General features: G+C 38.4%; 3 protein-coding genes across 3 annotated transcripts; all 3 read left to right on the top strand.

The window, feature by feature from the left end:
- Positions 1 to 94: 94 nt before the first annotated feature.
- On the top strand, positions 95 to 2,439 carry LOC149656769 (protein regulator of cytokinesis 1-like). Its single transcript, XM_089844539.1, has 3 exons — positions 95 to 261; positions 802 to 1,099; positions 2,212 to 2,439. Exons 1-3 carry the CDS (start codon positions 97 to 99, stop codon positions 2,337 to 2,339), a joined length of 591 nt encoding a protein of 196 aa, XP_089700665.1. The 5' UTR covers positions 95 to 96; the 3' UTR covers positions 2,340 to 2,439.
- Positions 2,344 to 19,453, top strand: LOC149656768 (uncharacterized). The gene is made up of 8 exons (XM_089844538.1): positions 2,344 to 2,348; positions 2,423 to 2,518; positions 3,337 to 3,489; positions 5,601 to 5,855; positions 5,944 to 6,061; positions 14,304 to 14,431; positions 15,816 to 16,038; positions 18,818 to 19,453. The coding sequence occupies exons 3-8, from the start codon at positions 3,358 to 3,360 to the stop codon at positions 18,946 to 18,948; spliced, it is 987 nt and encodes a 328-aa protein (XP_089700664.1). The 5' UTR covers positions 2,344 to 2,348; positions 2,423 to 2,518; positions 3,337 to 3,357; the 3' UTR covers positions 18,949 to 19,453.
- A 1,122-nt stretch (positions 19,454 to 20,575) lies between these two features.
- On the top strand, positions 20,576 to 24,391 carry LOC149656767 (uncharacterized). The gene is made up of 6 exons (XM_089844628.1): positions 20,576 to 20,621; positions 20,723 to 21,321; positions 21,363 to 22,037; positions 22,141 to 23,997; positions 24,091 to 24,204; positions 24,251 to 24,391. Exons 1-6 carry the CDS (start codon positions 20,576 to 20,578, stop codon positions 24,389 to 24,391), a joined length of 3,432 nt encoding a protein of 1,143 aa, XP_089700754.1.
- Positions 24,392 to 27,712: the final 3,321 nt, after the last annotated feature.

The following is a 27,712-nucleotide window of genomic DNA, read 5'->3' as shown; positions in this document are numbered from 1 at the left end:
CCAAGGCAAAACAAGAGTTTGTAAGGAAATCTATCTCTCGAAAATTACATGAAATTTGTTAATAATTTGATAATATTCTGACAATAGGAACGACGGATGGTAAAATTTGATCGAACTCAAACAGAAATTGTAAGGCTCGTTAAAGATTTGGAGCTTACTCCCGAAACTCGCTTTCATAAAGCCATCATCTCTTTCGATGACAATATCCAGAATAAATTGTCAGAAAAGTATATGACTGATGCAAAAAATTGGTTGCTTGAAGTAAGATATCCTATATTTTGAACCTGTCCTATATTATCCTATATTTTTGACTTCGTCGAAGTTTTCGTATAGTTAAGCATAAAACTTTTCAAAATTTAGCTCTTTTTATTGAGATCACTTTTGACTAAGTTCCCCTGAATTTAAGTAAAATGCAATTAGTTTTTTTTAGATTTATCTGCATAATTTAAACCAAATATTATAATACACAAATATTTTTAATCCTATATTTTCATATAAAAACTTTTTCTCCTATAAAATCCTATAATCACTGGAAAAAATTCCTTTGCAGTCCATCTAGTTCCTATTTAGTCTCTACTAAGCCTTTGACAGCGCCTCACCTGGCGTCGCTTTACCTCGAATCTATGACCTACCTCGCTCACTTAGTGACAGGCTCCAGTTTGTAAAGAGTGACAAACTTACGGAACATATCTTATTCTTATAGACTTACAATATTATTTACTCTTAGTTGCTAACCCTTTGCTTAAAAATACTTCTTAATTTATTCATAACTTGAGTAACTTTGATTTCTGCAAATTTTAGCTTCAAAAACTTAAAAGCGCCAATGATACCGTCTTAAAGGCCTTGCACGGACAACTAGGACAATTATGGGATGGATTAGAAATCAGCGTGTTGGACCGGGAGGAGTTTTGGTTAACTTGCATTAATCACGGCCAACCCACGATTGAAATGGTTCAACGAGAAATCGTTAAATACCAAGAAATTAGAAAACAAAATGTGGGGAAATTCATTGATCGTCTAAGAGTCGAACTCGTTGCATTATGGGATAAGTGTTTTATCTGCACTGAAGAAAGGGAAAATTTTGTTTCCTTCAAAGAAGGTAAAAACTGACAAATAATTTGCTTTTGACAAATATAGAGGTGTGCGAATACCACTTTTTGGGTATCACAGACCAGTTACCAAATAGTAAAATAGGCAAAAATTTTCCTTATCAAATACCGAATCGAATAGTTAGGCCTTGGTAAATTTTTACTAATCGGTGAATCGCGAATAGTTAAGCCTAGTATTCGCGTATAGTTAACCATACTATTCTCGAATACCGAATTGAATACCAAAAATTTACCTTATCAAATACAGAATTTAATAGTTTTTTCCAAATCGAATACCGAATAGTTAGGCCTTAGTAAGTTTTTACTACCCGATTAATTGCGAATAGTTAAACCATAATATTCAGGAATAGTTAATACTAGGTGGCCAATTAAGAGTAATTTAAAATACGTTTCTTCATTGGTCGCTGAATATTTCTTAAAATTTTCCTAGGCACTTGCTGGTAGTTTTTGATGGGAGATATATAAAATTGGGACGATATCTTTTGATAGAAGGTGGGTCTATGTAGCGAGAGTTGCAGTGTGAGGGCGGCAAGGCTAAATATTTATGGTAGTCAAACTTTAACCGAATAGTTAGATCGATATTCGTATCGAACAGTGGAAATGAGCTTATTGAACACCGGATTGAATTACTCTACTGAAACGGTTAACCGCACGCTTCTATTTTAAAGGGATTCTTCTTCAAATTTAAGACCAATTTTAGTATTGAAAAATTAAGACGATATCTCTGAATGATTAAGAAATCTGTGCTTATTATGATTTTAATTTCATTTGGAGATATTCTCCTAAATTATGGAAATTGATCTTAAAGTATAGTATCAAACCTAAGACCATTAAACACAGATGGATTGGAGATAAGGGGCGTTGTTCTTTTAGGGCTGCGGCTCTCTAGCGCCACACCGCGACCAATATTGAAACTTCTTCGACTCAAAGCATAGCAAAGGCTTATGAGTCGAATTAAGTTTCGGGCCTCTCCCGCTAGGGGCGATGCCATTAGAAGAACGGGGGTTTTAGCTTATAATTTTTCCAGTCCATCTATGCTTAATGGTCTTAGATCAAACTAAGTACGATGGAATATACTTAAAACAATTTCTTTTATTTTCAGAAACTTTCACCGAAGATCTGTTAGAGCTCCATGAACGCGAAGTTTCGAAATGGACTCGAATGTATGAAGATAATAAAGGCATTTATGAAAAGATTGTTGAAAGAAATTCTCTGTGGGAGCAAAAGTAAACCTACGAGGTAATATCCATTTTATAACTTCACTTTGGTTGGTGGCTATTGCGATTTTAATTTCCATAACTATATCATTATAGATTAAGGGAACTGATCCAAGCCGTTTTCAAAACCGTGGCGGAAATCTATTGCAGGAAGAGAAAGCTCGAAAGCGTCTGGACCATGAAATTCCAAAGGTTGATTTATACCTTATTAAGTTTCCTTTCAGTTTGTCTAACACTTTAAAGGAAAGCGCGGCTCCATGATCACCCCTAGCATTCTGGCTAATCTTCTGGACACGAATTTTACCTTGCCAAAGGCAGGAACCAATCAGACCTAATGCACTAGTTCCCATTGGTTCCTGCCTTTGACTTAACTAGCCTTTAGCGATCTTAGCCACTGTGTAGAAGAAAGACAATCTTTTAGGGGCACCAACAGAGCCGCGCTTTCCTTCAAGGGAAAATTTCAGGTAACGATACATTATACTTTCAAAGAACGGCATTTGTTTTTAAAAAAAATGTTAAAAATAAAGTAAGCGATCTCTTATTACAATATGATAACTAGCATTTAATTAGTCTTAAAAATTATCAAGGACTACTGCGCCATCCGCCATTGGTTTAGTAGCGTCTGTTAAATCGAATCACTCACCACCAGGGCATTGGTAGAATTCTCACAGGCTGAGAGAGATAAGGGGTAAAAGCTTCGATTTAGCAGACGCCACTAAACCAAAGGCAGATGGCGCAGTAGTCCTTGATTATTTTTAAGACTAATTAAATACAAATTACTTTGCAATAAGAGATCATTTATTCATTTTGTTTAATATTTAATTCCTTTCATATTTAGAAAACTGCCATTCTTTTAAGGTATAAAGTAACGTTACCTGAACTTTTCCTTTTAAGGCTCTATTTATTTCCACTCTACACTTAGCCCTAATTACTGTTAATTGTTCCAAAAATTCGTAACTGTGTTAAATGCTAGTCACTCGCAATCAATCTAATGTGAAATATGTTTCTAGTTGGATTTAAAAATCGAATTCATGATTGCTGAATGGGAAAAAAGTCAAGATAATGCGGAAACCCTTCTGATCAATGGCAAAAAATATCAAGATTACATCGCGGCTGAAAGTCAAAATTTGAAAAACGAATTGGAAAATATCAAGAGAATGCGGGTAAATAGAAGCCGTAATCCAAAAAAGCGCTGAAAAAGAAATTAAAAAATATAAACCCCGAATATTACACTTAAGCCTTAAATAAGTATTTTTTACTAAATAGAAAATAACATTAATAAAAAAAAATACTTATTGGGGCTTTTAAGTGTACGTTTTTATTTATTTGTTTATTTATTTATTTGTTCATTTATTTATTTCATATTTATTTATTTATTATATTCATTTTATTTATATATTCATTTTATTTTTAAATTATTTTAATAGTTACTAAATAATTATTTAACAAGTGATATTCTTAGTTTAAAGATACTTTTATTTCTGGCAATGTTTACTTCATTATAAAATAAAATTCGTAAACTAAGTTTATAAGATATTTTCCATAAGTATGACACCACCTATACTTTGTAATAGGGATGGCAAAAATTCCGGAATTCCGGAACATATCCGGAATTTTCCAAACAAATCCGGTACGGAATTTTCCAAGTTGAAAACCGGAATTCCGTATCATACGGAATACCGGTTTGTACGGAATTCCGGATCATACGGGATATCGGTTTGTACGGAATTCCGGATCATACGGGATACCGGTTTGTACGGAATTCCGGATCATACGGGATACCGGTTTGAACGGAATACCGGATCATACGGAATGTTTTCAGCCAACATTACTCAAGAATCAAGAGTAAGACACACCACTTTTGTCTTCAATCTTCATCTCTTCAAATAATACAAATGGAAACCTTCCATAAACGGCGTCACACTCTTAAGGGGGGGGAGTTTCTGAATTTGTGACAGTCCGTGACAAGGGGGAGGTTGGCGTAATGCTATTCGTGGCGTCACATTCAACTTTAATTTTGTTAGGAAGTCGGTGTATAAGAGGGGCGGATTGGCTCTCTTTCGTGATAAAATAATAAAAACAAAATTATAAATTCCACCGTGGGAAACAAACTCAACAATATACAATAATAGCTAATGGTGTTTAGCCTATTTGTCTGTCCATAATTTAACAAAATTTATTTTCCTTGCCTTAATTAGTTATATAGCTAATGTAAGTTATAGCTATATAGTTAATGTTAATAGCTCCGGGTTTGATATCGGTTAAATTCCGGATTTGGTGTCGGTGTAATTTTGGTTTTGATTCCGAAATTGAAGCCGGTTTGATTCCAGAATTGAAGCCGGTTTGATTCCGGAATTGAAACCGTTTTGATTCCGGAATTGAAACCGTTTTGATTCCGGAATTGAAACCGTTTTGATTCCGGAATTGAAACCGTTTTGATTCCGGAATTGAAACCGGATTTATTCCGGAATCAATACGGTTTGGTTCCGGAATTAAAACCGGATTGATTCCGGGATTTTTCGGAGTGTAAAAAGATTCCGGAATTCCGGTAAATTCCGGATTTGACATCGTCAAATACCGGTTTCGGAATTTTCCGAAAACCGCCATCCCTACAGTTTGTAATGCTACTGAGAGAGACTTACAGCTCGAGCTAGTTAATGACCGACAAGCGAGAATTGATTAACTCGGTTAATTTTGCAGACTTCCATCTTATTATTATTTAGTCTGCATTACTAAGCCTTTGATAGCAGCGCCTTAACAGGCTCGCTTTATCCTTAATCTATGACGTACCTCAATCACTTCATGCATGGATTAACTAACGCTAGGGATTGTTCACTAACCGTGTTTCCCATGTAGTACTGTCGCCAACTACATGTTCCGAATTATTCCTTGATTCCCCTCTTCATTCCCCCAATTTATTGGACCAAAACGGATGTAGATATAGCGCCATCTCTAGGCAAAATAAGTAGTTTTTTCCCAATTTAGGCAGGATTTCAATTTTGACGTCATGGAACACGTGATATTTGGTCCAATTTTCTTATAGCTTCATGTTAATGATAGTAGCTTCTGCTAGGGGGCGTTTGGAATATGCATGCTTTATCTTTTGGGGGGAACGAACTATCCCTAGTGTTAGTTAATCCCGGCTTCATGACAAGCTCCAGTTCCTAAGTTACCAGACTTTACATACTTATGGACTTTACAAACTTATGGAACATATCTTATGAATTAACTTATGGTGATACTAACTCTCTAAGGTTAATTCTTTGCAAAACAGAAAACTGAAGATGGAGGGAAAAAACTGGTAACCCCAATGAAACGCAAAGCACCACCGACTTCTGATAAAAATACACCAGCCAGCGCTGTCAAAACACCGCGTTTACAACCAAAAGGTGTTATACCATCGGTTAATTCTAATGCTCCGCCTTCTCCCGCCATTGTTTTGTTTCCCGGTGTAAGTGCTACAGCCGTTCAAAGTTCGCCACGGAAACTTCTACTTAAATCCTCTCCACGAAAATACGCCAATTCGCCGGTAAATTATTTTATTTTTCTTTTATCTCTGGTAGTTGGTTAAGATTCACTTAATTTCCTTTTGGTTTCCTTCGAAATGATAACTTTAGAAACGTATTGCGCAAAATCAATGTATGATTGCTAAACCGCACGATTTTATGCGAAGTTCAAGAAGAGCAACCTTCGTTGAATATGCCCAGGTCTTCTATAACGTATATGGACTTTCAGGTATTTACTGCTATTTTTACGTTTTGCCACTCTTTAGAGTGGAAAACGTATTGTTCCGATCTCTGTTGGCTGGACGGCTGGCTGGATATGTTGTGACTGGAAATGTTGTGACCTGATGAATTTTGACATAAATGAATATTTCGAACTTTAAATTTCCCGCGAATTTTCAACTCGAAATTCACCCGTAGTTCACGTTACACCTCATAGGTGGCGTAACGTGTTTAACTTCAATTGAAATTATTTTCCCGTCGGTGCCGGGCCTCGAACCTGCGATGTCCCAATCCATACGAGACGCCAGTGAAGGCGCCCGCGCGTGCTACCACGAAGCCACGCTCGCTTGGTACAAAACCCGAGTTAAGTTAGACTTAGTGCTGGGCGGATCCGATTACTAGTAATCGAGTAATCGGTTACTTCTTAAAGTAGTCGCCAGGATTGGGTATTCGGATCTCTATGAGTCCCTGACGATTACTTTCAACGATTACTTTTTTTCGGATCTAACTCCAACTCCTAGTTTGGATCCGAAGTTCCGAGCTCGGATCTTTATCGAACACATTTCGGAAATGTTTCGAATCTTTTTTAAGTAATCGTAGTCGGACTGTCGGACTCGGATCCCGCATTCTGGGAGGTGGGGGAGACGGGATATCTTTCAGACTAGAGGGCCGCCAAATTATATTGGAACTACACCTTAAAAACATTTTCTATTCCGTTAAATCGTTTTGTCAAAACTTGAATTTAAAAATGATCTTGAAAGTTGGAAGTTTAAAAATATTTGTTATGAATTTTTTTGAGCAGAATCAGCACCTAAAATTGTGTTTTGTATACATTTAACATGCATTTAAATAATGTCTCTAGCATTATACGGGTGACGTTAATTTCAAATATAGGTGTCGCTTTAAACTTGAGAGTAATCGTTAAAAGTAATCGGTAATCGATTACTTTACTTAGTAATCGTAATCGGTAATCTGATATTTCCAAGTAATCGGATCCGCCCAGCACTAGTTAGACTGTAGAGTAGAGAGAGGTAGAATTATGTGGATCCCCACCCACCCTCCTCTTCCCGACGCGCGCCAACCAGCTGCAGCCGGATTTTGTAAGTGGGAGAGGAGAGAGAGTAGAGAGCGTAGCGCGCGTTTGTAAGCGGGAGAGGAGAGAGAGTAGAGAGCGTAGCGCGCGCGAAATATTTTTAGCAATTCATAATTTAAATCTATGAAACATACTCATTTAAAGTTAAATAATTATAATTAGCTAACATCATTATTATAATTAAAAAAAATTATATTATTTAAGTAATAAATTTAACGATAGTTGTTGAGAGATTCAATAGAGGGCAACATGAGATGTCATAAATACATAGTCACCCAAATTCATTTCAGTTCGGCTCTGCGTTAACACTGAACCAGCTTCGATTCCCCTTCGTCTTGTGCGGCTTGTGCCGACGTCATTTTGGTAGATATAGGGTCGTCGGTTTAACGTGTTGTGTACCCAGTTTTTAAGAATAAAACGGTTAGAATTTGTTCTTTGAAGAGTTGTAGAAGCTGCTCAAGTAAAACAGATAACGCGCTTCTTTCGAATACCGGGCATTTTAAAAAACCAAGGAGAAGCATCGTACAAACCTTTGGTTACAAAAGTTGGGCCTTGCACCTGAGTCCTTAAGAGAACAACCCTTCAATGTTCAATGCATTTCGTCTCGGGTAAGTAGAATCATGGATTTATGATAATACCAATTTATTGTTATATATTATTAGCTTATTTTGAAACTCTTTGGTATTTCGTAATTTAGACTCTACATCTGAAGCTGATGCTGTATTGTTAGAAGAAGAGATTTGCTCTGAAGCTGAAAATGAACCAGTGATAGGAAATGTTGGCCAGAGTTCACAGGATGTGTGATATTAGCATGTCAAATTTTTCTGTTGACAAATGTACCCAGACACGGCCAGAATTGAATGTAATGGACCGTAGCACCCAGTTTTATGTTAATTAATTACATTTAAGTTGCGGATACTATTTTAATCAATATTTTCATAGGTTTTGTCGTCCATATCGGCAGAGTTTATTAGAAGGATTTCTGAAAATATAACCCTTAAATGACGGCCAAACCTGAATCTAACCAAACCAAACCTTAACCTTACCTAACCTGAACCTAATCAAAATTTTGGAAAAGGGGCAATATTATTTCGGAACTTAAATGAAGATAACAAAATACAATATTTTGGAAAATGCATAATATTATTTGGTAAGTAAATGAAGATAAACAATATCTTGGAAAAGGCGTAATATTATTTGGGAAGTAAATGAAGATAAACAACATTATTATGGAAAAGGTGTGATATTATTTGCAAAACTAAAATAATCTAACCAAAAGGTAAAGGGTAAAATATTAAAAACATGGAAAATATATAATTTAATTAGTTTTAGCACCTTAATTTTAACAAATTAGCCTATAATTAACCTTGAATAAATGATATTTATTTAAAAAACTAATTAAAATGCGCGAGCTAAAGTAAAGTTTAGATATTTTAATTAGTTTCCGCACCTTAATTTTAACAAATTACCAAATTAGCCTATAATTAACCTTGAATAAATTATATTTATTGAAAAATTTGTATTTAAAATGCGCGAGCTAAAGTAAAGTTTAGCCCCATACTCACCCAAGACTGGTTGCCAACCCCACAACGTATCAAACAAATAGTATTTAATTATAATTTGTAATTTCAATTTTAATGAGTCCAAGTTTTAAAAATACTGTAACTAAACGTTAACGACCTCTAGTCTCTGCCAAGTGATTTAAATTTCAGACCTTCTCTGTGGGAAAGGGGGAATTCGATTAGCTAGATTTACAAACTGACATCACATTTAAATTAAGTTATCATTCTAAAAACTTAGTTACTCAACTATAAATAAAAGGGTATTGAAGGTTAAAATAACGTTACTATGAATAAATCAAATAAAAAATCTACAACTTAAGCTCCTCAAAAAAATGAACATTAAGATAATTAGGGAGAATACATAGTTTAGAGACTAGTAGGATTCATACTTTTACACAATTAAGGAGGCCTGACTCACTGGGTGAGTTTAAAGCTGGGCCTCCTCGCGTAAATGGTATCAATCCTCCTAGTCTGTAAACTATGCAACCTCAGCAAGATCAAATTTTCAAATCTAGCTATATAGCCAGCCATCTATCTATTTATAGCATTATTAATTAAATTAATTGATCGTGATGATTTAAAGTTAAATAATTATATATTTTGCTAATGTATTTATTATTTAAGTAATTTTATTTAATTTAAATAGTAAATTTAATGATGGTAATTAAGGGTTCCACGAGACGGTAGAATTTTTTTAAAAATTCAGTTATGTTTTCATCAGGGATAAAAGGGTATCGTTCCTTTCAACCGAATTCCCAATGGACCGAAATCCCATTCGACCGAATATCCCGCAATGATTTTAGATTTCCGGCCCAATGGCTATATTCCCGATGGACCGAAATCCCAATCATCCGAATATGCCCCTAAAAAATACATGAATATAACTTGAAACACTGTAGCCGTCAGCGATTCGGTGGTGTAGTGGATACGATGTTGGACTGCGAAGCGATAGGTTGTTGGTTCGAATCTCCGAAAGGTATGTTAATAATATTTAAAGTAAATGTTTCGTGATACTAATTAAATCGCTCACTTTCATTCCTTTCAAGGCAAGAGATATATAGAATTAATAAACTAATTAAATCGCTCACTTTCATTCCTTTCAAGGCAAGAGATATATAGAATTAATAAACAAATTGTGCTTAAAATGAAGTACAGTCTTAATGGTAGTTCCATCAATGTCTTTATATTTTAAATTAAAATTTTAATATTTTGGTTTCGGGTGGGTTAGGTTAGGTTAGGTTAGGTTAGCATAGGTTAGGTTAGGTTAGGTTTGGTTAGGTTAGCTTAGCTTAGCTTAGGTTAGTTTAGGTTTGGTTTGGTTTGGTTCCAATAATTCGTTGACACCTTTTCCAAAATATTCTCCCTTTAAATAGCTACCACCTTTTCCAAAACATTCTCCAATTAATTAGGTGCCACCTTTTCCAAAAGATTTTCCTATTAATTAGCTGCCACCTTTTCCAAAATATTCTCCTATTAATTAGCTGCAACCTTTTCCAAAACATTCTCTTACTAATTAGCTACCACATTTTCCAAAATATTCTCTTACTAATTAGCTACCACATTTTCCAAAATATTCTCCTTTTAACTAGCTACCACCTTTTCCAAAATATTCTCCATTTAATTTGCTACCACCTTTTCCAAAACATTCTCGTATTAATTAGCTGCCACCTTTTCCAAAATATTCTCCTATTAATTAGCTGCAACCTTTTCCAAAACATTCTCCTACTAATTAGCTGCCACATTTTCCAAAATATTCTCCTTTTAATTAGCTACCACCTTTTCTAAAATATTCTCCTATTAATTAGCTGCCACCTTTTCCAAAAGATTTTCCTATTAATTAGCTGCCACCTTTTCCAAAATATTCTCCTATTAATTAGCTGCCACCTTTTCCAAAATATTCTCCAATTAATTATCTGACATCTTTTCCAAAATATTTCTATTATTGCTAATAAATTGTTCGTGGTAAGAGGCGGGCTTTTAATACTCATATAAATAATATTTTTACCTCCAAACAAGGTTGGGTTGGGTTAGGTTAGGTTAGGTTAGGTTACGTTTGGTTAGGTTAGGTTAGGTTAGGTTAGGCTAGGGTAGGTGAGGTTCGCCGTAATTAAAACGTAGTTAAAATAAGTGCAGTAATACATTTTCAACTCACATTTATTTTAACAATAATAAGTTGTGAAATTAAAAATATATTTAATGCAAAACCACACAGTATGTCTTCTTCCAGTTCAATAGAATTTCGGTCCAATGGGACTATAATAAAATCGCACCTTTGGCTACATTCGGTCGAATGGGACCCCAAAAAAAAACCCCTTCTGTCGAATGGGAATTCGGTTCAATGGGACCAAAGCGATAAAAGAGGAGCGTGAGGATATTTGTTTTCACGCTTAGAGGATAGGCAACTCCCTATCTCCGACGGCAGCTTATTCGATATATAATCTGTTCCAGCTTTGGTTGTCAGCACGCGCAAACCCAGATTTCTATGTTGAAGCGCCTTAGTGGCGATCATTAACGTAGCTTTGTGCGTGCAGACAACAGACAACAGACAATGGAATTACTGATTTACAGGATTTAAAACGTCGAGATTTTAAATCCTAAATATCAGAATTTAATTCGTCTTTTGTCTCGAAATATTTCTTTCGTATGTTGTCAGCACCCTTAAAACGACGTTATAGATTACCGTAAAATCACTTCAACAAAGAACCAGGGTTTGCTCGTGCTGAGAACCAAAGCTGGAACACATTTTATATCGAATAAGCTGCCGTCGAAGATAGGGAGTTACCTATCCTGTAAGCAGTGAGCACAAAAATTGAGCCGGAGAGACCAAATTCTCCGCCAGCCCCCCTTTCATAAACGTTACCAGTGCCAGTGGCTCTCTAAGAGCGTGGCGCACATGCGCAATCGGCGCAACCGAGAGAGAAAAAAATCAGAGAAGTTTGTTTACATTATTACGGCAGAGGCTTAAGTTTTACGGAGATACTCCGATACTCGTGCCACCTCGTGAATCGTGCGTGCCGCGTTTGTGCTTACAGTGCCTTGGCGATGGTAATTATCAAATTTGTTTCCTGTTTATAATCTACTGACCCTTTCCAGTGTTTTATTTTTTAACCTCTCAATATTCACAGAAATATAATAAGTATGGTTATAATAAAGTATTGTTGTTACCATGGCTGTCGCAATAATTCGAGGCATTTGGATACCTGTGTTGTTCAAGGGGCACACATAATGTGTTCTTTTTATCTTTTCCGTGGTTAAATCAGTTCAACCGCCCGAAATAATCCATCTTTTACATATGTCCACAGTCCAATTTGGTTTTGTGTGCGGAATGGGATGAATTTAATAGCGGGGCTACAGTTTTTGTAACAACATTTCTTAAACGAAACCATTATTAGTCCTATAAATTGTTAAAAATTGTAAACTAACCGTAGACAAAGCTACAGTAACCATGCTGAATGCTGATCTCTAGTCTAGGGTGTAGTGTGAGCCTCTCTCTCTCTCTAACCGTATTTTCGGGTTTACACTTTTTGAATTTCCCTCTCAAAGGATCACGTGACGTCTTACTTCTCGGCTATGTACCGAGGTAGGTTCATAATTGGAATGATATTTGATATTTAAAATAAAAAAATAACCGTAAAGTATATAGGCCAGGGTCACCTTACAATAAATTTAGCTAGCCCAGGCAAAACGTTATATGGTCGGGGCCATCTTGTTATATTATTATTTCAAATGATTGTTTATATATTACTTAAATAACTGGTATTGCAAAGTTTTCTAAACATCCATCTAGTGTTCAATACCGTGAATTTGTATGCTTGGTTTGCCTAAAATTGCAAATGACCAATTTGGGTTACTGCATGGATTAAATTTAATCCATGGTTACTGCAATAACCACATTTTTTTGTTTTGAAACAACCCTATTCCAAACTACCAGGAAAGATTTATTCAACTGCTACTGGGTTATTTTATTACCAAATTGTAGTAAAAATTCAAATAGCCCTACTCATTCAACCCATGAGTTATAAGAGTGTAATCAAAATCATTCTTGTGGGTAATCAAAGGTAATCAGAAATCTCCGATTATCACTGGAAATCACGAGAAATCTTGAGAAATTCAGAAATAATCACATTATTTACTTGTAATCTTTTGTAATCACCTCGGAAATCACACATTTCGTGAAATAACCACACATAAACAGTCGTGGAACTCGAAAATCCAAAATAAAAATCGTAATCAGTTCAGATAGAAATAATCGTAATTCACCAAGAATCCAGTGGTAATCACGGCATTCACCAAAAAAAAAAATCAACAGTATTCGTTGAAATTCAAATAAGAATCACAAGTAATCTGCGGCAATAACGGGAAATCAGTGTAAAGAAAATCACCTAAAATAATCCAAATCACAGAAATCAAGGAATTTAATCAGTAATCAACGGAATTCACATAAAAGTTCAGAAATCAGGAGTACAAAATTTTGGCGAATGACTAGCCCCTCGCTCAGAGACAATGAGAATCACGCGTCGCCTACACTTTCCTTGCTGTCTCACTTTTGGTTATTTCTTTGTGTTTATGTTAATTATGGCAAGGATGATAGGGGGTGGATACGAATTCTGAGAGAAACACGCGCCGTAACTTCGGAGGCGATTGGGTCTGGTGGGACGCTAAAAATGGGGGAGGAATACTCGGGACGAAAGGCAGGTGAGCTACCTCAGAACTAGACCCTATTTAGCGCCATCGTGTTGGCCTAATTTTGCATGCATATTGCCAAAGTTATTTTAAACCTTTTCCTCATAAATAAAATTTGCAATTGATACACTAAATTTTATATAGACTTAATATTTAATAATTATTGCTTCGAAATTGTTCCAAAAATAATAGTGTACGTAGATGACGCTGCAATAGGGAAACGCCGGTAGGTATTTATTTGAACGCGCTGGGCGTCACCTAGAGTTGTTAATTCCTATTTCAAAGACGATTGAAACGATTAGTCATTTGATGAAAAAAATGGAATTTAACTACTAACGCATAGTGATGAAACCAAACGTGATTTTACTATGTTTGGAAAAACTTACATTGATTATTAAACCTTTTCTTCTTTCGTGCATAAAAATGATCATTTTACACCATAGTTAGAAGTTATAAACATTATTTAATGAAATATTTGATCTTATAACCCTTTCAATCCGCCTTGAAGGCGGAACAAAGAACTCTATCAGACGCGTTTAGCGCCGTCAAAGAAATTCCTACCGGCGTTTCCCTATTGCAGCGTCATCTATGTGCACTATTATTTTAGCAACAATTTCGAAACAATAATTATTAAATATTAACTCTATACAAAATTTAATGTTTCAATTGCAAATTTTATTTATGAGAAAAAGGTTTAAAATAACTTTGGCAATATGCATGTAAAATTAGGCCAACACGAAGGCGCTAAATAGGGTCTAGTTCTGAGGTAGCTCACCTGCCTTTCGTCCCGAGTATTCCTCCCCCATTTTTAGCGTCCCACCAGACCCAATCGCCTCCGAAGTTACGGCGCGTGTTTCTCTCAGAATTCGTATCCACCCCCTATCATCCTTGATTATGGTGTCTTTTTTGCGCAGTTTCATTTTTGAACTTTCCGGGTTTGGAGGATCCGATCGACACTCTTGACCAATTAGCCGCCGCTGTCCATCAAGGGAAGATCGTTGCGGGCAGTTTGCGTAGCACTTTCTTTCATCAAGCCTTAGAGGTCAGTCATTAATGGCTAAAAGTAGTTTTTGTGATCACGTTTAGCTTAGGTGAATACAGCGCTCCCTTTGACAAGTGCTTTTATATTTTCAGTGACTGTGGTACACTAAAAAAATCATATATAACCGCTCTTATTTAAGTTCTAGCTTTCAAAATTTATTTGAACTTTAGAATTGTCTTGCTATAGTTGAATTCCCTTTCTCGTGAGTCGTATAATTTTGGTATCACTAAAGCGCCCATTTTTAACATGACCTAAAACTATCTTTCAAGTGTGGTTATAACCTGTCTGGTTGGTTATGTTTCGATTTCGAAAGGTTTAATACTTCAAGGGGCATGAAGGCTGCGTTCAACTACCAGCAACTGGAAAAATACAGTCTCTCTCCGTTTGCGGTTATTTTGGCCACGCTACGTCATGAGTGGCTAAGAGAAATTTTTTAGCGTTGCTAGATTTCTTCAAAATGGCGTCTGCTGCTAAAAATTAATTACAAAAGCGTACTTACGAGCAACTCGCGAAGAACCAATTTTAAATTTGAAAACGATTCAGTTTATTCTCAGCAGTAATGATTCCATAGTAATCTTGGGTTCAGAATGCATTTTATACATATTTTTAAAATTATTCTCCAAACCAATGTTTTTGTAGCTCTCGTAAAAACATAAGGCATGGTTTTAACTTGTCGTCCGATGTCAAGCGACAACAAGAAAAAAACATAATTACGCTGGACCGAAATTACGTTGGGTGTGGCGATATTAGTTTTCAATTTTTTTGGCCGCGTTCAATGTTAACGCTCTGCTCGAGCCAATCAGCAATAAGCTCGAGTCGTGACGTCATTTTCGACCACGCGTGCTCGGAAAAGGACGTTCGCGGTCCGCCATGTTTTTATTTATTTACTTCCTAATCGAGTCAGTTACTACTACAAATCCCTGAGAATGCCGAAGTTCAATGCTGAAAGTTTTATTGAACAGGTTAGGAGCCATCCTTATCTTTATGATATCAGACACAAAGATTACAAAGACCAAAAAAGAAAGATGGGCCGCAATTGGTGCAATGTTCAGTTTATCTGGTAAGCATTGGTTCCATTATTTGCGAGAACTACGCTAAGTGAAAACGCTTTAACGATAGGTGACAACGTAAAAAACCAATCTGACATTTGACGTCCAGCTGCAAAGTAGGTTTTTACGGTCAAGTAAAAACCATGCTTTAGTCGCCATTACGAAATGGATGCACTAAGATATAACGTACTCCCTTGCCATTTGATTCGTTGAAGGTTCGATTAAAAACGTCACGTGACAACCGGAAAACATCTTTGAACCAAAAAATTGAACTCCGTTGCGAGTTGTTGAAAGCAGCCGACGCCAGGCTTAAAATGCTTTTCGTTTACTTGTAGGCGATCAGTACCGGCCGTTTGGGTCATTTGGGCGACGGAGTCAGACGAGACCCGATCAGTTCCGGGGCGACATCGGTACCTTCGGGTGTCTTGAAAGTCTTGCACGAGAAGTATGCCTTCGATTGGGGCCGAGAGAACATGCAAGGGTCGGTCGCTCGCTTGGGAGAACATAATTTTCACTTTCTTAGTGACCAACTTTTTAACACTTTCTTGGGACACGCTGGTAAGCAAACATGTAACTTCACTTTCAATTTTCAGAAAATTATTATTGTCTATCCCGGGGATCTGGTATTACCAGAAGTATATAATATTTCTCTTCGAGAGAAGTGCACCACAAATCGGGGTAATTGTAACGCCATTCTTCCCAACATTGGAACATTTGGAGCATGGTTACTAAACCGAATCAAATACGCGATAAATAGTTCCCTCATCATTACTCTATTAGCCTTTAACAATTTGGTCAGACGCATGCGCTTGTGGATTTTTGTCCCATGTCAAGACAATCAAAGTTTGAGGGTTGATTGCTTGCTGGGGATTTAGTGACAAACACTTATAGAATTCACCTTGCGCTGCGATGCCCATCTGAAGTTTGATGAGCGGTAGAGCAAACAAAATGGGTAAGCCTGGGAAGAATGACGTTAACTAAAGTATTAAGAGGAAACAGAGTGTCATTCTTCTTCTATTATCCCCTTCTGGTAATACGATGTAGTTAAATTGAAGCTGTCGTGTAAAGATGAAATTGGCGTTAGTACCTTGTATAGCACCAGAAGTAAGATAAGGGACTAGAAGTAAAGTGCTCTAACATTGGTAATAGATCCTGGCACAAATTTGAGGATATTATGCCGCTTCCATCGCGCCTCCACTAGAGAGAAAAAAATTGGTCGAGATCCAAAAAAACTTCCTACGCCCTTCCCCTCAACCTAAAGCCGCGGAACACGGACGCGGGTGCTTGAATCTAGTTCGGCCGTCTACCGCCGCGAGCGTCTAACGGGTTGGGGGAATTCAGAAACCGCTACCAGAGGGCCAACCGTTGGTGTGTTATCAAGAATATTCACTTTCGCCAAGTGAAGAATTCGGTTACCGCGATACTTCTGGTCCCTTATCTTACTTCTGATAGCACTCATTGACGCGTGAGTTGATCACTCTTATCCTGGAAAGTATAAGACTAAGATCATTTTGATCTTTAGGGCAGAGGATTTATCCCAAAAACGTACAATCTCCCATAAAACTTAATGTTAATTTTGGGTTCCATTGAATTCAAAGGAATACGAAATTAACATCAAGTAACTCGCGCTTATACATGGTTAGTCTTTGAAGGGGTTCTATATCTCGAAAAGCTAGCGTCCGTGGGTGCGTGATCAAGTGGGCCTTGACCAATCTCACTCACCATCCTCCCCCCCACAATATCCTTATTATCAAAATATCTAGGAAGATCTATTGAAACAGTTCTTGGATCGTCTCTATTTTCAAACAAAATTACAGACCACGCTTAACCGTATCTGGCGAGCTAATATTAGGTAGAAAGTTGATCGGTACCAGAGCTTGACGGTTTCGAATATAAACTCCGCGAGTCTTCCATTTTCCTTGGAAAAAGTCATAAACTTCTGCTTGAATGGAGTGATCAATTCTTGCTGTCAATTGGTGGTGAAAAACATGAAAACTTCCCTTTTAGAGCTGTGATTGGTTAATAGTAAAGTAATACTTTTGTTTCAATCTTCAAAGTGCCAAAAGGCTCTCCGCTTCGAGATCCCCTCAATATGGTGTAAGCTCTTTAAAAATTCATCCACTCTGCTTAATTAATGCGCAATGTTATTTTAATTTTTAATCCTAAAAATACACCATATGCTTGCTAAAAACCTTAAGTTAAAATTAGCATTGAAATATTGTTTCATCAGGGATAAAGATTGCGCGTGAGAAAATTTGTTTTCAAGCTATAGGACGACAGCTTATTCTGTATATATCTTGTTGCAACATCGATTGTCAGCACGCACAAAGCTAGGTCTCTATGTAACCTAGCTTTGTGCGTGCTGTCAAGAGACGAAAAACTTCAGGATTTTCAGGATTTAAAATATCCGCTAGTTTTTAAGCTCGAGTGCACGGCTTGAGTTTCAAATACGTGAAGTAGGCTGTAGGCAATTTTAATTTTAAAATATCTGTCACTTCAAACGAATATCTGTTAGATAATTAATTTTGATCTTTTTCCTATCACATTGTTTTCAAAGACACTTTTAATTAATGAACCTAAGAATTTGCTACAGCGAGTATAAACTCGCACGCTGTCAGCTTGCTAATTGATTCGCGTTCTCGGGGATGCCCATTTCCGCACAATTTTCGAGAATCATAGCCCAATTCCGCACACTTTTTATGGCCCATTTCCGCATACGTTTTATGGCCCATTTCCGCACACTATTTATGGCCCATTTCCGCACAGTTTTTACATTGAAAAGTTAGTTCACCATATTTAACGATAACCCATTTCCGCACAGTTTGCAAATAAAACTTTTTTTTGTTGATTAGGTTTTGTTCGGGTTCGGTTAGGTTTGGTTCGGTTAGATTTTGATTAGGTTAGGCTATGTTACAATAAGGGCATGCAAACTTGTGATTTGACCACTGCAATATCACTATCGAAATAAAAAAAAGTGTATTGATAGACGTAAACCAAGTGTGTTTTTGTTAAAAATAGAAGTAAAAAAATTCTGTTTGTTAAACCTGCATTAAAAATTAATCTGTCGTTAAAATGCATCAAAAAATTTATAATCATAAGACCTCACATTTTGGCTATTTTCGGTCCAATGAGCCAGTATCATAAGTTTAAGGTTTTTAAAATGTTTTGCAAACTGTGCGGAAATGGGTTATGAAAAACTGCGGAAACGGGCTATGGGTTTTTAAGATGTGAAAAAAACTGTGCGGAAACAAGCGACCACCCGCGTTCTCTACTACGGTTTTAAAAAGCCAACAATTACATTAAATAGAAAACTTAATTCTTATTGTTTATGATTTAGAGTACTTCGTCTGCAGGATTGCGGTATCCTGGAAAAGTTCCGAAAGGACACGATTGAGTGGGAAAGGATTAAGGGCATGTTTGACACGGACCACCTCCAGGAAAAGAGTGGGACAAGACCTTTGGTCATAGTGGACTTGCAAGGCGCGTTCGCCATCTTGACCATCGGACACGCTCTGGCTTTACTCGTCTTTCTGGCAGAGAGACTCTCTAACCTCTTCTCCAGGTGCTTAAAGATGCTTAAATGACCAGACCTGAAGAATGTATCTCGTTTTACCACGTTATCAAAAGGCACAGTGATCATCTAATTGCATAAGTTTATAAGATATGTTACATAAGTATGACACTACCTATACTTCGAAATGCTAGAGACTTACAACACCTACGCTTTACCTACGTCACTTCATGTCAATCTCTCAGTAACCAGTGACAAACTTATGGAACATATCGTATGAACTTATGATAATTGCTATAAACTTCCACAATTTTGCATCAATCTTTTACCTAAAATTTCATAAAGTAATGTAATAATTGTTGTTGATTAGTAATAAATAATAATAGTCATAGCACCGCATAAAATACCTTAAATTATCATATTTCTGTATTTACGCTCTTTGTTAATTAATGTGGGAATTAATGAACTCGAATAAAGTAATAATTCGATTAGTATTGCGCTTATAATGGTTACGATCGTGTCATTCTATCAAGATGAAATGCCGAAATATTCGACTCTATTGTTAAATTTAATTGCAAATATTTGATAAAAATGAAAAAGACGATGGTAATGGTTACGATCGTGTTATTCGATCAAGGTGAAATTACTTGACTCACCAATAGTTAAATAAAAATTGGGAAAAATAATACGATTGTGACGCACGTAATGTTTCTTATCATGTCATTTTACTAATGTCGTTTTAATACGATTGAATAGGCAATTTGCAAAAGCGAAGAACAATGAACAATAAAACCATTATTAACGATACGCGTAACTCGAGACGCGTCAAGAGACATAAAGTCATCCTTCCAAGGGACGATTGACAGACTTGTCAACACTCGAGTGTCTGTCTGTCAAAAGTTCGAATCACGCTAATTATGAACGAAAAACACTCCGCTCTATTTACCGTAGTTTTCTCCATGATGGCAACGAAGATTCACTCTCAGCAGTTTCTTTTTTACCTCTCCGAGTGACGTATGTCACGGAGGGGCTTTAATTTCGACGTGTCTGTCTGTCTGTTGTTACACCCCAGGGAACCGCGTTGGCAGTTTGCAAATCGGAGCAAATGTGTTCTCAATTCCCGGACCGCATTTATAGTTCCCGGAAATTTGTTTTCCACTTACACTGCCTATTACTCCATTGTCGCTCTAACACCACCACCTTTTATTCATCCCACATAGACACCAGTCTGTACTTACTGGCTTCTAATCACCACCATCATCTGGTCTTTTGTCCATCGCACATGGTCACCAGTCTGTACTTACTGGCTTCTAAACACCATCATCTGGTTTTTTTTCTATCCCACATGGACACCAGACTGGCTTCTACTCCATCAAGGGTCTTTCCTTCGCGTGATTGTCGTGGCGCGTGGTCGCGTGTTTTTTCGCTCGCGCTATTCTTAAATTCTTGTAAATTTCAGTTTTTAGACTCTTGTTTTAGGCTTAGCGCTTTTCGACAGTTTTTTTTCCAAATTCTTATTTTACTACCGTTTTCGATACTTCTTGTTGTTACTAAATTTGCTGAGTGCACAAGTGGCTTTTGGAAATGCTGCCTCCAATCTTCCCTGAGGTCTTCAAGGCGTATTTTACTGGTACACGGACGGGTTACTGTGTTCGGATTCTTGGGTTGGTCACGCTCTCTCTACTATACGCTCATTTATATGGTGACGTGTACTTCAGTTTCTCTGTTCAGTGTTTGGACTAAGCTACTTCTACGCACCCTTTGTTGCGTACTCCACTGCGGACTCTTTTGGTCACGTACGCTCGCCCCATCGTTTTCGTTCGCTTCCGTCAACACTTGCCCTACTGGATGTGGTTTCTGAAGTTTCGCCACTAATGGCACTGCGCTTTAACCATTTGATATCTTGCGGTGACGTGGAACTGAATCCTGGTCCGATCTTGACTATGAGGTGGCCTTGTGGGCATTGCCAGAAACCTGTTACTGACAATCAATTGGCTCTTTTCTGCGAGGGCGACCTTTGTCAACGGTGGTTTCACATGAAATGTGTGTCCATGCGCCGTGCGGAATACGATCATCTCGGATCATCCGACGAGCCCTATTTATGTCCCACCTGTTCTCTATCGGCTCTCACTGACTCATTTTTTGCTGCGCAAGATGCACCGTCCCTGGATAATTCTGCATACTTTACAAGGCTCAATGAACGCTCGAGACATGTTTCTTACCTCCATGCCAATGTTCGCAGCCTGTGCTCAAAGATTAAGGATCTGTCTCTCCTGAACTCCTCTCAATATGATGTCATCGCTCTAACGAAAACATGGCTTGACCCTTCTGTTCCGAGATACTACCCCCTGAATATGTCACTTTCCGGAAGGATCGTCCTACACGCGGCGGTGGTGTATTACTGGCCTTGCACGAAACTCTGCATCCGGTTCGCATTGAGCTTCCTGCTGAACTCCAGACCTCTGAAGATGGGATTCCTATTGAAGCGGTGTTTGCGACCTTCACCTGTGGCTCTCGCTCAGCTGTGCTTGGTTGCGTCTATCGTCCGTCGAATTCTTCACTGGCTTATATGGTTACGCTTTGCGAACTTTTTGGACACCTACATGAAACACTTCCACCGCATGACGTTTTTCTTTTGATGGGAGACTTTAACGTACACATATCATGGTTGGATCCGTCTCCGAGAACTGCGGATGAACAGTTGTTTTGCGACACTGTCCTTGGCCTTGGGCTTCAACAAATTGTACTCACTCCCACCCGTGGCAACAATTTTTTGGACCTGGTTTTTATCAACGACGAAAGATTCCTGCACGAGACTTGCACTACTGCCAATCTGCCAGGTTGCGACCATTCTGCGGTCACTGGCGCTCTCAAGATGCCGCATCGCTTTACCCAACGCGTTAACCGTTCGGTCCTGAACTACAAAGATTTGGTCTTGGAGGACCTACTTAATACGATTCTTCACGCCCCTTTTGACTTGGCCTTCTCTCCCAGCTATAACATTGATGAGACCTGGGAACTTTGGTTAGATATTTTTTGGGCCACTGTAAGGGATAACATCAACTGCCATACGGGGCAGAAAGCGTTCGCCTTGGATCTCTAAAGAACTCGTCCATCTAAGTCATGAAAAGATTTCGCTTTATAATAAGACCCGGAAGTCCAATAAGGATTCAGACTGGAATAAATATAGACAGTTCAGTAATGTTCTACGTTCGACGACACGTGAGGCTTATGACAAGTTCGTTGGGACCTTGCACGATACCCTGGCAACGTATCCTAAACGCTTTTGGAGCTTTGTGAGGTCAAGATCTCTTTCACCACCGCCTTCGTCCTTTGAGGTACCTAATGGGGTGCTGTCTTGCCCTTGCACCATCGCCGCTGCTTTCGGAAATTATTTTTATGACAACTTCCGTCCTCCGGATCAGGAGCTGACCTTACCACTCCTTCGTCAGCCTGAACTTCAATTCACCTTCGATCGCGTTGATTCCTCTGATGTTGCCTGTGCCTTGACTCGCTTAAAACCTGGTTCCGCCTGCGGTCCGGATGGTATAACACCACGTCTATTACAGTTGATGGCTCCTGCGATTATTGGTCCACTGACTAAACTTTTCAACTACTCACTGGAGACATCGTCCCTGCCCTCAGGATGGATATTGGCCAATGTGGTCCCGGTTTTTAAGGGTTCTGGAAAACGGAATGATATAACAAACTACCGCCCTATTTCTCTTACATCCGTAGTTGGGAAGGTCCTTGAATCGATCATAGCCGAGAAACTAAATTTATTCCTCGAAGATAACTCTCTGCTGCCTTCATCACAGTTTGGATTCAGGACTGGTCGCTTGCGCATGCAGAAACTCTTACAATCATTTCACCAATGGTCGTCTTTCCTTGATGAGAGGGGTCCTCCAGATGCACATGTTGTCTCCTTCGACTGGTCGAAGGCTTTTGACTCGGTGTGCCACAAGAGACTCTTGTACCAGCTCGAACGTATTGGAGTTTCGGGAGCTGTTCTTTTCTGGTTTCGGAACTTCCTGTCCAACCGCTTTCAACGCGTGATTTATCGAGGAGAGTTTATTTCCTACCGCCATGTTCTATCTGGAGTTCCACAAGGCTCGGTTCTCGCACCATTGCTTTTCAGCGTGTTTGTGGCCGACCTACCATCCGTTTTATCTGAACGATGTTCCATCTATCAATATGCGGATGACAGCTACATTTCTCAGGACATACGCGAGGCATCTAACCGGTCTGATTTGCAGGAAAATATCGATCGAGTTTATCAGTGGGGTGTTGCCAACAACATTTCGCTTAATATCCGGGAATGTAATTTCATGGTTCTGACAAGAAGAAAAAATCTAAATGACGTTTCCTATCGGATCAACGACACTCCAATGACACGTGTTGTCTTCATGCGGCTACTTGGAGTCAGGGTCAGCTGCGACCTATGCTGGGCTTCTCATGTCGCCTTTTCTGCTAACCGTGCCAAACGTTTGTGTGGATTAATTCGTAGAACGACTGGCTACTCCAGGGCGTCCCTAACCCTCTACCGCTCGATGTGTCTACCTGTTTTGGAGTTTGCATCCCCGGTTTGGAATCCTTACCTGAAGAAAGATATTTCTACCTTAGAAGGTGTTCAACGGCGTTTCACAAGCTTCATTCTGAGGTCTCCCAAATCGCATAAAATCAATCATATACCATATGTAGACAGGCTGCGCACCTTACATCTTTTGCCACTGTCCGTTCGTCGTGATGTTTGCGATATGGTTCCACTTGTCCGCCTGGCCACTTCACCTACCTTCCGCCTACACGAATTTATGACCTTGAATCAGAGACACGCTGTTCCGACGTTCTCAATTAAATATGCGCGATGCCTTGCCTTGAAGAACTCATTCTTCTACAGAAGCGCTAGTGCCTGGAACGCGTTACCTGAAAACCTCAGATCAGACGCTACTCATTCATCGATTTTACAGTTTCGGACTTTAATTTCGAAATTTTTGCTAGATGCCTGGGTCTATGATTTTCCTTCAAATTAATTAACTTCCATTCATTTCATCTTTTGTATATTTATATCTGTGTATTAAGTGTTTTTGTATTGCAAAAAGAGAAAGGGTTTGATAGTGAAAGGCAAATGTTACTGGCTCGAAGGTGATAGAACGAGTTGGGTCAAAGCCGAAGGCAAATGCAACAGATTGAATCCTAACGCTCACTTGGCTAAAGTTAACACGAAGGAGATTAAAGACAAACTCCAGGTTCTAATTGGAGATACAAGGCCATGTTTATATCGCGTCAAGCGATATAAATAGGGAAGGCGACTGGCGATACTTGGACGGAACCAGGGTTACTAAAGAGCAACTCCAAGAAATGTGGTGTAGAAATACGGTAGGAGAATTCGACAAGATATAACGAATTTCAAGATTTCGGCGCGATGCGTGGTGACGAAAATAACAAGGCGACCCAAGGGCTCGTAATAGTAGCCACATCGTACGAGTGAATAGCCCCTCTATACCTACCCTAATGAGTGGATAACCCCTCTATACCTTACCTAACCTACTGTGATTGTTCAATCCTTTACTCCTCAATTCGAACTAGGAAACGATAAAAATGTACTGCGCACACACGACAATTTAAACGAACGTCAACAACAACAAAAAATTATTAATTATAATAAGAAATTACTAAATAATTGTTAAAAGAAGTTAAAAAAATATTCCGCAATATCTTAGCACCAAAAAAATAAACGTCTCTTCGTTTTGAAGCTTTTACAAGAATGAAAGGAAAGGAATGCTGCCCCAAGCTAGTACCTTCTTTTAAAACTCTTCTCGATTTTTGGAGAAACGACGTAACTTCTAGTAATAAACACCACCTTTCCAAATATAACGTCGGTATATAGTTCCTTTTGCTTTTTAAAAATCCCCCTCGATTTCTTTGAATTTTGAAATCGGGGGTGGGGGTGAGATGAAAAGCGTGAAACCCTTATTGTTGACGGGTGACAGGAATTTTAAAGGGAGTATTAAACCTTCCATTTAAATTAAGCCAATACTAAATTCCTCTCTCTCTCTCTCTCTCTAGCTTTAAATATATGGAGCAAACGTAAACCACATTTCACAAAGCTTAACCTTACCTGTACAATTAAATGTATGCTTGCACTTACTATTATAATCCCCATCCTTTTAAAATACACGAACGAAAAATATCACCTCACCACAATTCTCTCACATTCACTCTCCCTTCAATGTCGAACGAAACGTTTTATACTGCCAAAGCAATAAAATAACCATTTCTTCGGTTAGCTCTGACTAACTATTTCTTTGGGTAACTCTGACCACATTCCAAATCGCGAAAAACTACTACGACCACCACACCCACCACCACACCCACACCCACACCCACAGGCTCGCGGGACAAACTAATAGCCTCATCGTATATATACGATGTGGCTAAAAATTGGAACGATTGGAACAACATGACCCTAATTCGCACGACTTGACTGATACGCAGTGCCACAGAATTCTTCGATTTTTTTGCGATATATCGATGAAAGAGGGTTCGAAAGAGCCCAAGCGTGCAACCTTCAAAGAATGTGAACTCTGAGCACAACCCTGCTGAAGTTAGTAAGCAGAATTTGGGGATTATGCTTTGAAGTCATACTAAGAAACAAATTGTTGATGCAATAAAAATAAAGTCTTAAGCAATCAATATCTCTTGATTTGAAAATCATATTCCTCAGGTTGCGTTCGTTAATTTATATGAACGAGATAACACTCAGGGTCCAGAGAAACAGTTCCTATTTAGGCCATCTTTCTTGCCAAAATTACCAGCTTTATTCAAAAAATCACACACTTGTTTCGATCAGGGATAGATTTAATTTTAGAAGTAGGAATGGGGAACGGTTAGTATTTACTTCAGTCCGACTCATAGCCCAGTAAAAAGCCCCTTCCTTCCAACACGTAACCAAAACTTTAAATTATCTTATTGGTTCACTTAAACTACGTTTTGAAGACGTTGCTGACGGGGACGGCTAAAAATACGTAATTCTTTATTACCTCTGTCGCTATGACCCGCCTCTTCTTTCATTCCCGCCCCCTGTCCCGTGAGGGGGTCCGGGACTTTGACGCGTGCCCAGATTACTCTGTTCTCTATTCCAACTTCTAAAATTAAATCTATCCCTGGCTGTACTTTTTCAGTATCGGTTATCTCAATTCCCAAAAATGATGTGTGGCAACACTTCATTTGGAAAGCAAAAAAAAAAAATCAAGTGGTTTCTAGCACCTTCTGCTACTCTATGAATCCACTTAAAACCTAAGATGTCATCTGTTATATTTATGCCGTATATCTGAGAGGGCAAAAATGAATCGACTCTCACGCTCGAGTTCTAGTAATAAACTGCAACTTTATTTTAGAGGGCGCTGCTTACAACCATAGGGTTTAGTAATATTAAGGGGACAGTCTATAAAGAACATACAACTTTACAAGGGATATGTTATAAAGATAACTAATACAATATATCACATGCCGTTCTTTATAAGAAAACAATTAAATTATCAAATGAAAAATATTATTCAGCTTGGTAACGAGCCGGCTTCTTAATGACCCTTCCCAGACGAGTTCGGTTTACGTCTTCAGTTGCGGGATTCATGGTCTCTGGAGTTGATCAGGTTCCATTGATTGACTTCTAGATCGGGTAAAGGTTAATGAGGTTGTAGGGATAGGTAAGTGTTGTGAAGGAGTAGTGATGTTTTGATTTTGGGTTGGTGTTAGAGCTCTTCCATAGACTTGACTATAAGACGGATAAAAATCTTCTACATTCCGTTCTCTTCTATTATCGGTTCGTTTCTCTTCTCTTTTCTTGACGACTGGTGTTTGGTCTTCGTCTTTCGGGATTGATTTATCCAGACGAATATGGAAGCGGTTTCTGTTGTAAATGTGTCCATCGTCGGATTGAATGCCATAGGATCTTGGGCCTGGGCCTATAGATTTGATTACACCTTTCTTCCATTTATCTTGAGGGGTTTTGCGAAACCAGACGCGGGTGTTTTCAGTTAGTGGAAATAATTGTTTAGTTCCAATATTGCCATGCTTCTTTTGGCGTTCCTGTCGTTGTTCTAGTTCGTGCGTTGCTGATGTGATGTCGAAATTGGGTTGCAAATTTTTGGGATGTGTTGGTATAAGAGATCGAATTTTCCGTCCCATTAGAAGTTCGGCTGGTGATGGGAGTCCATTGGTGGGAGTTATTCTGTAGTCCAGCAGAACAAATGTACGTCTTTCCCATCTTCGAACGCTTTCCTTAGTGAGTTCTTTAGCGTTTGAACTGCACGCACGACTTGGCCATTCGAACGAGGGTAGTATGGAGATGATGCGTTATGAAGAATATTCCATTCCGTAAAAAAGTTGGTCATTAGTTCGGACGTGAATGGGGGTCCTTGATCTGAAACCAATTCTTCGGGAATTCCGTATCGCGCAAATATGGTTTTCATCGCATTTATAACGGCGGGCGCCGTTGTACCATGCATGAGTTGCAATTCTACATACTTTGAAAAGTAATCAATGATAATCATGTAATGTTTACTTCATCGATATTACGAGTTAGAGGCGGAACAACCACGAGTCGGATTGCGACGACTTCAACAAGCAAGAATCTTCATCTCTTTCCTCGTCGAGTATCTAGCTTTGGATCTTGGAAGGAATTTAAAAGGACTGTAAAGTTCGAGACCCCCGCTGCGTTTG

Source organism: Phalangium opilio, unplaced genomic scaffold (assembly GCF_054372755.1).
Source record: "Phalangium opilio isolate 3A_F unplaced genomic scaffold, DU_Popi_V2 ptg000077l_1, whole genome shotgun sequence".
In the NCBI taxonomy this organism is placed as follows: domain Eukaryota; kingdom Metazoa; phylum Arthropoda; class Arachnida; order Opiliones; family Phalangiidae; genus Phalangium; species Phalangium opilio.
The sequence above is the reverse complement of the archived record's forward strand: the minus strand, read 5'-3'. Positions and strand labels throughout refer to the sequence as shown.

Coding starts and splice junctions, on each gene's coding strand:
- LOC149656768 (XM_089844538.1), top strand. CDS start 3,358: ATGATTGCTGAATGGGAAAAAAGTCAAGATAATGCGGAAACCCTTCTG. Junction 5,856..5,943: donor GAAAATACGCCAATTCGCCG/GTAAATTATTTT, acceptor TGATAACTTTAG/AAACGTATTGCGCAAAATCA. Junction 6,062..14,303: donor TAACGTATATGGACTTTCAG/GTATTTACTGCT, acceptor TTTTTTGCGCAG/TTTCATTTTTGAACTTTCCG.
- LOC149656769 (XM_089844539.1), top strand. CDS start 97: ATGGTAAAATTTGATCGAACTCAAACAGAAATTGTAAGGCTCGTTAAA. Junction 262..801: donor CAAAAAATTGGTTGCTTGAA/GTAAGATATCCT, acceptor TGCAAATTTTAG/CTTCAAAAACTTAAAAGCGC. Junction 1,100..2,211: donor TTTTGTTTCCTTCAAAGAAG/GTAAAAACTGAC, acceptor TTTTATTTTCAG/AAACTTTCACCGAAGATCTG.
- LOC149656767 (XM_089844628.1), top strand. CDS start 20,576: ATGCTGCCTCCAATCTTCCCTGAGGTCTTCAAGGCGTATTTTACTG. Junction 21,322..21,362: donor AAACATGGCTTGACCCTTCT/GTTCCGAGATAC, acceptor ACTTTCCGGAAG/GATCGTCCTACACGCGGCGG. Junction 22,038..22,140: donor TAGATATTTTTTGGGCCACT/GTAAGGGATAAC, acceptor CTTTATAATAAG/ACCCGGAAGTCCAATAAGGA.